Source organism: Bactrocera tryoni, chromosome 2 (genome assembly GCF_016617805.1).
Source record: "Bactrocera tryoni isolate S06 chromosome 2, CSIRO_BtryS06_freeze2, whole genome shotgun sequence".
Taxonomy (NCBI): domain Eukaryota; kingdom Metazoa; phylum Arthropoda; class Insecta; order Diptera; family Tephritidae; genus Bactrocera; species Bactrocera tryoni.
Window position 1 is genome coordinate 7,992,979 of NC_052500.1, and position 10,004 is coordinate 8,002,982.

Below are 10,004 nucleotides of genomic sequence, written 5' to 3' on the forward strand. Positions count from 1 at the left end.
GTAAGGAAAATACTATCGACCGAGGCTTTCTTGACGGCGTTTCGAAGGTTGCACAGATACAACTTTTACCGCTGAGTTTATCAGAAGCACGGGGTGAAGCAGGGAGCGGCCGATCGAGTGGGGGAGCTTTAGTTCCGGTGGTATCACAGGGGGCCTCCTAAAAACCTAGGTGCATCGTTAGACAACTATCCTATATCCTAGATAACCCAGTCTATGTTTTTTCCTTATATTGTAGTTTTAGAAAAGTCTCGATCACTCCACATATATACAGTAATCAACTAGCTTGAAGATTCTATACGCTACACGAACTGTTACAGCATCGTCTCCGTAAATTTCACAAATTTCATTGGTGACTTGCGTGGCATTCTTCCCTTTTTTATACACAAAATTTTGAAATATAGCGAATTTCTCGATTATTTTCACTCATTTTTGAACAGCTGTAACTTTTTTTTCAACTTCGCCAAATTTAATTTTTTTGGTTAAATGAAGCTTAAAATCTCACCTTTCCAAAACTGTATAGTATGACACAATGTAATTGGTAGAACTGGAGATATACGACTGCAACGACATCTACAAAATACGAAAATACTTTTTCGACTACCCAATATAAATAGTCATATATGTACATGGTACACAGACTGACAATTGTGCATAAATTCCACTAATTTTAAACTGAAAAATTCTATAATTTTATAATGAGTTCAAGTCTGTTGTAGTTTTTTTTACACCCAATCTCGAACAGACAATCCATCAAGCTTTAGTTACGCTTCCTACTTACTCATTTATCTCAATATTTTCATATATATATGTATATATTTCATAATCAATATAAACCCAACCGAATTTCACAAAGTCGTTTAACCAAATAAGTCTGTGCAACATTTGAGCATTTGATGAGTTAGTCCGATAGTCAGACAAACCGTATGTTACCACACATCTTAATGTGGATTGCCATTTTGGCATGCGTGCGATTTATGGACATATCAGCGAATAGTAAAAGATATTATAAGCGATTAAATTTCATTAAAGAGATTTGTATTTATGATTTATGCACACTTATGACATATTAGAATTAGTTTTTAATACTTAATTGTTAACAAACAATTTCGTGCAGCCTTACAAAATTTATCAAAAATGTAATTTCTTAAAATTTTTGACATTTTGTAATTATGATGACACCAAACCGCTTACGAATACCAGCTACTAAACATAAAAATAAATTTGTTATTTTTTAAGCTCTATGACCTTTGAGCTTAATTTGTTTATTTTCCATTGTATTACATATTTTTTCTTCTTTTTTTTATCTCACTAATGGCAAGAAGATTGAGCTGCTTCCATATTTTACCGAATTTGTAAGCCAGCTTGATAGCTACAGCGAGCCGCACCATTGTCTTAACTGCTGTGCCACTGGTTTTAAGTGCAAATTTTGCAAGTGATTAATGACCTAACCTCACCTAATTTTATTTTTTTTTGTTTTTCAATTCCCATAAGCAGCTGGGTATATGCAAAGCAATTAAAACTAAATATAAATATTTTATAAGTAATTATGTTAACAGCGCTGTAATTTAAATTCAGCCTTCATTAACCTCATCTAATTTCTAATGTTACGAGTACTATTTCTTCAGCACTTTTGTCCGAACGGCTCCAGTCATGGTTTTCTTAATAATGGTTGATATTTTATTGTTATTAAGAACGTTATAAATATAATTTTAGCAAAACTGGCAATCAATTGTCCTAAATTTTATAGTTTGGGACTAGTCGTAGAAGCACATTGAATTCTCTTCAACCACAAATCAATTTCGCCCGGGAGCTCAGTGACTATTGAATCCCCACAAAACCCTGAGCCCGCTGTTGAATCACCTCTGCGTGAACTACCTTTTCTTACAAGCCAAACTCATTACATGAGCATCACTTGATGTCTGCCTCATGCTATTCGAGAAGCTGTTAGTGCGCAAACAAGCTTATTTACAAGTCTCTTCATGTCTGTTGTGCATAAGAAACATGACGTCTACTAATGACCTGCAATGACGGAAGTTACTGCTTCGCCATGCCTTCTTCTTGTTATGCCTACCAAATTGGGTATTTTTTAACTATTATCTGCTATTTTTCACTAATTATGCAACTAAGTCGATATGCCTAAAAGTAAATTTTCATGCATTTTCCATTGAAGCATGAATGCAATGCATGCAATAGTATAACGGCGGAAACGCCTAAGTATACGTTGCCCACCTAGTATAGCCATCTGCAGTATTTTTGCAAAAGAGCTTCTCTAAAATGCTATTTGGTGGCAACGGTAGCATAAAGCGCCGCTTCTTGCTGCAATGTGGTGTTATCCATATTCATGGGGAAATCAATTTTCCTTAAGTGCCACGCTTTGGTAAACATTCGCTTCATTCAAGTACCGTTCGATAGTTATGCAATTTTGCAAAGATGAACAAAAAGGCATTTGAAAATGTTACTTAAATTGGTTGGTCTGCTGGTTTTAGATGGGAGAAGAAAACACATTTGCTTGAGCTTAAGCAACACATTTTAAGCCGAACTTTATTGCGTAAAACTTTAAATAAATTTCCAATTGTGTGTAAGAGTTTTTAAATTTTGAAACAAAAAATATGCCTAAGGCTATGCGCATAGTACAGGCGTGGCCAAAGCTAATTGATGCAGAGACAAATCTTTAGGAATTGTTAACAAAATCAAATAAAGTTAATATCGAATAATAAATATTTCACTTTTTCATATTTTGGAAAAAACTTTATTTAATTATATATACATACATATATTTTAATTATATTTGTATATTTAAGTGAATAAATTATTAAAAATGTAATTCATAAAGAGTCAATTACCAATTTGGAACTATTGGCTTAGTGAATTTCCTAACTTGCAAAAATAATATTTTTACTTAACTTTTATTTTTTATAAATAAAATTTATTAAAAAAAAGTAGTAATAATTTTTAACAATTCTTGATTTATTTTATTAAATTTTTTCAACTTTAAAGTTTTTTCTTTCAACCTAATCAACTCTTATTTTTTATTAGTCGAATTTACTTTTAAGTAATAAAACTATTAAACTTTTTTGTTATATCCAAAAATTATTATTTATTTTTCAAATTAATTTTTTTTTACTAAAACAAAAACTTTTATTTTTTTAATCCATCGTACTAAAAAAAATATGGTAAAAAACTTTTACACTTTTACTTTTTCTTTATTTTTTGTTTTGCGCTTGAATGAAATTTACTAAAAATCAGTATTAAAATTTTGCACAAAAAAAATATTTCTTCTAATTAAATAACTTTTATTTTTTTTAAATCGAATTTACTAAAAATAAATATGAAAATAAATCTTTTACAAATTTCTTTCTTTTTTTATTTTTTCCAAAAAGTAGGTATATTTTTTTTCAAATTAAATTTTTTTCTTTCAATTTCTTCTAATTATATAACTTTTTCTTTCAAAATATTAATAATTTGACTTAAATTTTCGTTTTTATTATTTATTGTTTTTATTTGATTTTACTAAAAACAAATAATAAAAATTTACCTTAATCTCTTGATTCTTTTTAGATTAAAAAAACTAAAATTATTTTTTAAACACAATGTTTTTGTAGCAAAATTCGATTTATAAACAAAAAACTCAAATAAAAACATGTTTTATTTCAAAAACAAATTAATTAATTTGAAAGAAAACAAATTTTTAAGAATTTTTGTTTGAAAAAAATTAAAAAAAGAAATGTATTTGAAAAGAAAAAATTTGCTTAAGAATTTTTGGTTAAAGTAAACATATTACTTGATTTAAAAAAAAAAAATTGAAAGAAAAAAAATTAAAATGATAAAAGTGTTAAGTAAAAAACATCTGTTGAAAGAAAAAATGTTTGATTTAAAAAAATAATAATAATTTGAAAGAAAGAAAATTTCAAAGACAGAATTTTTTAAAGTTTTTTTTTTTTTTTCAAATTATATATATATATTTTTAAATTAATATTGTTTTTTTAAAATCTTAACTATAAATCGAATTTACAAAAATATATTTTTTTATTTGTAAACTCATTAACTAAATATCTTTTAAAAGATTACTAAATTTTAAAAAACAAAATAAATAATAAAAAAATTAAAAATATGTTTTAAACAATAAGAAAAGTAAGAAATCGGTTATATTTGAGAAAAAGTATAATTAAAAAAATTACAATTTAATTTTTAAGAATTTTTTTAAGTAAAAATATGCATATTATTTAAAAAAAAACTAGTTTAAAAATTTTTTTAGAAGAAATATGTTTTTAAAGAATTTCTTCTCTCAAATTAGATATTTTTTTTAATAAAATATTTTTTCTACTTAACTTGTATTGTTTATAAATCGAATTCACAAAAAAATATATTTTTTTTATTTCTTAACTCATTAATTAAATAAATATCTTTTTAATATGATTATTAAATTTTTAAAAATCCTTAAAACATACATAAAACATAAACAGCAATACATTCAAATTTCGATTAAAAAAACAATAAACTAGAAACACATCGCTGAAGCTATCTATGAACCCACTACACTATTATATAAGTAAATAAATACCAGCAAACACTTGTGATAAATAAAAACTATTAAAAAAATCGTTAAAAATTATAATAAAACATCTTGCAACATATTACACAACACCTAGAGTACTGTTGATGACCCTGCATGCGAGTTACAGAGCTTGCGCTTAATGGTTTGTTGTAAATCTCGGTCCAGATGTTCCTAAGCAATTATGTGCTGTAATCTATTTCTCACGTTTCTGTTTTTATTGTTTTTATTTTTCGCATTTAACTAACTACTAGTTTCAATGATATTTGTGAACTCGTGTGCTCGGCTTAGTTTTATTGTAAGCTATATTCGTTCATTATAAGCTCACATTTGGCGCTCATTCGTATGAAACAACAAATTGCCACATTTGAGGTCGTCGCGTCTCGTCGGCGCTAATGAACTGTTCGTGTCATTAAATGAGTTACAGTTTTATAGAAGTACGATTTTTGTTTAGCTTTTTTTTTCAAAAAGTACTGTTTTTAATGATTTGGTTTTTTTATTTATTTATTCTGCGTCCATTACATTTTTATTTATATTTTTCGTGTTTAGACTTTTTTATTATTCTTTGTATTTAGTTTCTTTTGTTATTTTTACTCTTCGCTTAATTGTTTGTTTTTCTTTTTGATTTAATTTTCACTTAAATTTTCTTTTTTTGTTAACTTACCGTGCCCAGGGGTAGGTCGCGGCCAGCGTGTGTTTGCTTTAAGGCTTCAAAACAATTAACGCCAATAAAATGAGTAGATCAATGAAAATAACAGTGAAAAATAATGCAAGCAGAATCCAAATAGATAAATGAAAATAAAGTAGCAACAACAAAGAGATCCCAAATAAAGCCACGCTAATAAATAGTACAAATTTATCGAGGTAACAAAATCACAGTTCATTGGAGCAGTCAGATTTACTCAAAACTGACACACAATTACATTGGGAAAATAAATAAAGAGTCATAAAAGCAAAAGAATGGAAAAAGGCTGAACGGTGGCGATTTTTTGTGACATTACTAGCCACTTCGTCGCACAGACTTATAGGGTAATCCATTTCGAGGTCCCTTACTTTTTTAAAGAAAAATACAGACACTTGAAGATTAATGGAAATATTTATTATCATTCGAAAGAACATTCTTTCGCATTTATTTTTTGAAGATTATCTCTTTCAAATATTGGCCGCGGCTATCTCTCAGATGGTCCGTCCGTTGAGTCCAATTTTCGTTGACTCGTTCGAGCATTTCGACTGGTAACTGGCGAATGACAGGTGTGATTTTTCGCTCCAAGGCCTGAATCAAAGGGTTATTGTCCTCATAGACTTTAGACTTTAGATATTCTCTCAGAAAAAAGTCTGACGGTGTGATATCACACGATCTAGATGGCCAATCGACCGACCCAAAACGTGAAACTATCTGCTCAACGAAGTGTTCTCTCAATAAATCCCCGTCTTGTTGAAACCAAATGTCACCCAGATTACGAGCTTCAATTTCAGTCATTAAGTAGTCGGTTATCGTATCGCTCACCAATGCCGGTTACGTTCATATCAGCATAATTTTTAATGAAATATGTACCGAGGATTCAACCGTCCCACAAACCACACCAAACCGTTGTTTTTTCTGGATAAAATGGCAGCTCTTGCATCTCTACAGGTTGCTCTTCGTCCGAAATGCTGCAATATTTCTTGTTTATATACTCATTGAGCCTGAAATGTGTCTCATAGCTGAACAAAAACTGGCTCGAAAACATCCTATCTTCTTGGAACTTTTCAAGAGCCCAAAGAGCGAAGCGAAGTCGCTGGGAAGGTCGAGCGGCTTCAGTTCTTGCACAAGCTGAATTTTATATGCTTTCATTTTAAGATCTCGACGTAAAACGCGCCAAGTTGATGCATATGTCAGTTCGAGTTGCTGCGAACGGCACCGAATCAAATCTCCACGGTCTTCGTGTATACTCTCAGCTACGGCTGCTATATTTTCTTCACTGCGTGCTGAACTTGGTCTATTCAAGTTGTTTTTTAAAAAATTGCCTCAACTTGGATCATCCGTTATATCCAATGTAATTTTTAGGGGCAGCTTGAAAATATATATTTCAAGAGTAATCCATTAGGTTTAGAGAATAACGGCTAGAAAAGTATTGCTGATAAAATGCGGTATATTTTTCAATAAATTTGTTCAGTTGTCATCGAAAAGCAGCAATTTGAGACTAATCAAGGATCACATATGGATTAGGCTATTTATTTCAAATATATATTTTTGGATTTGATTCCCAATACAATTTTTTTATTCTGTAACCTCAGTTATCGTCGATTTAAATGTAAAAATACTTCTTTGATCCAGCAAGTACCTCTATATATTTATCTGCTCTTAACTTGGCGCCAAAATGTAGGCAACGATTTTGATCGATATTATTTTTCAGTACGAAAAATTTCTTCTTATTCAAATAATTAATTAAAAATAGTTTCCTCTCGTCGTTTTAACGCCAGTTTTTCATATTAAAACCTGCAATTCATTGGAAAAAAGTATTATACCTTCAACACAGTTAAAAGTTGGGTTTAAAAATACATATACAATAAAAATAAAAAGCGCGCTTGTCTAGCTGGCTGATTCGGGTAAAATTGGCCTTACCAAAAATGTGACTTTCCTCCAGCAAACCCAGTTTTATTGTCAATTGTTTTTTTTTATCATTTGAGCTGTGTTTACAAAGCCATTCGCCGGCTTTCAGCAGCGTCAATGAAGCGTGTGAACTGGGTGTGTGCTCTGGGTTCACAAAAAAGAGGAAAGCCCGTTATAAGCTAAGCAAATGCAGCCAAATATATAAATGTTGTATACATATGTGATGTATGTATATATACATATATCTATGAACAACAAATATGTACATATGTATGTGTAAGTGCATTTATTTGGCCAAATTAGTCGCTCATTTAAGCACACTTCAATTCGTAAACTACTTCATTAGACGCCTTGTTTTGCATTGTAAATATTCATTAACACACACACACACACATACGCCTTATTGTTCGTATTAACGCGATGCTCGAAATATTTTTGGCGTTTTCGCTCGTCAATTATGGCACTCATTTTCATTGGAGACGTCCAGCTAATCACTTGTTTTCTGCTTTTTTTCTTCTACTCAACTCTCGCAGCTCCACGAAGTGCACGACAGTTAAGAAATAAACCACGAAAGATGTCGCTGTTGCGTACTGTATTGTTGCTGGCTTTCGGTGCCACCGTCGCCTTGGCTCAACGTCGTCTAGCGTTGCCGGATCCACGGAGTTGCGCCAATCGTAAGTACATAAGAGATATTTTTTTGTATAATAATTTGTGGTAAAATTGATTGGGCCTCTGAAGGTACTTTGAGAGGGGTGGAGAAATGCTCATCAAGTATTGGGTGTATAATGTTCAAAACAGTTGCCGAAAGGCTTCCGGAAATTCAGCAAATTGTTTGGAAAAATTGTCTTAAAAAAAGATATAATTTTAGATGAGACTAGACTAGAAGAATAGTTGATCCAACGAGAAGAATGTTGATCCAAGAAAAATAGTTGATCCAACGTGAGATAAGGCTCAAATTTTAAACAATGGGAGTCCTTCACAAAATTCTTAACTATATTCAAGTAAATGGACTAAATTTCTTTCACGGTCGAAAAATTCAGAACGTTTCGGCTCCAAAGTGACCGCTTTTCACGTTAATCTAGGCTCCAGTAATCACGAAACTAGTTTTCAGTTTGAAAAGCTTATGTGAGCAGTGCCAGGAATCCATAGAGGAGTTACTTATCCCAGAAAGAAACGTCAAAAAATGTAGACGTTATCGCAAGATGAATCTGATCGGAGCATAATCTTAGGTAGATACAGCAGAGCGAGTCGATTTTTTCGGAAAACGTTCTACGGATCATTATGAATAACTTTGCCTAAGAGATTATGGGTGTAAAACCGGTTTCAAGCGACTGAGCGATTTTTAAGGGATTTTGAGAGTTGTCTGTCAAATTCAAGCCAAGCATCATCCTAAGCTAACAATAAACCGCCCATTATATAATCTTAACAGTCTTAGTCTAACTTAATATTTTGACTTTCTCTCACCCACTTTACACACAGGTGTTCGCCATGCCACGTACCGTGATGCGCGCGGCGTTGCCCACTCGTACTTCTTCAGCTGGGAGCATGCGCCGACGCGCAGTCTCGAAGTCGACTGGTTGGATGCGCGCAACATTTGCCGTCGCCACTGCATGGATGCCGTTTCGCTGGAGACACCACAGGAGAATGAATTCATCAAGCAGCGCATAGCGCGTGGCAATGTGCGTTACATCTGGACTTCGGGTCGTAAGTGCAATTTCGCTGGCTGTGATCGTCCCGACTTGCAGCCACCAAATGAGAATGGCTGGTTCTGGTCGGGTTCGGGCGCCAAAATCGGACCCACCTCGCAGCGCAACACCGGCGATTGGTCACACACCGGCGGCTACAATCAACCACAACCGGACAATCGTGAGGCTGCACAGGGCAACGATGAGTCGTGCTTGTCGATTTTGAATAATTTCTATAACGATGGACTCAAGTGGCACGATGTGGCTTGCCATCATTTGAAGCCGTTTGTGTGCGAGGACTCCGACGAGCTGTTGAACTTTGTGCGTTCACGCAATGCTGGTATTCGTCTGTAAGTTGGCGCCCACTGTATGCTAATGGAACGGGTGTGCTGGTTTTACTGTTAGTTTTGTCATGGCATGATGGAATGTGACGCTTGTGGATGCATGGAACGTGACCTTTGTTGCTGTTTTTGTTTATGTTTATGATTTATTTGTATTATTATTTGTAAAGTTTTTGTTTAAGGCTTACCGATTTGTTTCGTAATTGGCAAGAAATTTTCGAAGGTTTGAACAAAAAACGCTGCTTTAGTTTTTAAGTGGAATTTGAAATTAATTTATGTTAAAATTACAAATAAAATCGAAAAACTTTGTTGAAAATATTTCAAATTTTTTTGTATTATTTTTTCTCAATTTGTTGAGATAAAATTTAGTCGCACCCTTAAATTGCCTAGTAACACGCACAAATGTATGTACAGTTATACTTGTATTCAAAAAATAATAGGAGTGGCCTCAATAAAAAATATAAAGTATGTATACGCGTAAATAACACCTTTTATATGATATATAAAATATACTGTTTTATTGATTTTGTACATTTCGGCCGTTTATTTCGTTTAGCGTGGCTAATGCATTTAACTAACTGTAAACAATAACAAAAAAAATTTAACAAAATTAGAAATAAAATAAAATACAAAAATTGTAATAAAAAATTGAAAGAAAAATTATAAAAAAATATAAAATGAAAAAATTGTAATAAAAAATTTAAAGAAAAATTATAAAAAGTAAAATAATAATATTTTTCAGCCTTTAAAATAATAAAAATGTGTACATGTGTATTTAAATATGCGTAGAAAATTGAAAATAAATCATTGCATTAGTATAAAGCGTGTTTCTA

General features: G+C 31.9%; 1 protein-coding gene across 1 annotated transcript; it reads left to right on the top strand.

The window, feature by feature from the left end:
* Positions 1–7,484: 7,484 nt before the first annotated feature.
* Positions 7,485–9,560, top strand: LOC120768205. The gene is made up of 2 exons (XM_040094777.1): positions 7,485–7,819; positions 8,625–9,560. The coding sequence occupies exons 1-2, from the start codon at positions 7,603–7,605 to the stop codon at positions 9,182–9,184; spliced, it is 777 nt and encodes a 258-aa protein (XP_039950711.1). The 5' UTR covers positions 7,485–7,602; the 3' UTR covers positions 9,185–9,560.
* The last annotated feature ends 444 nt before the right edge of the window (positions 9,561–10,004 follow it).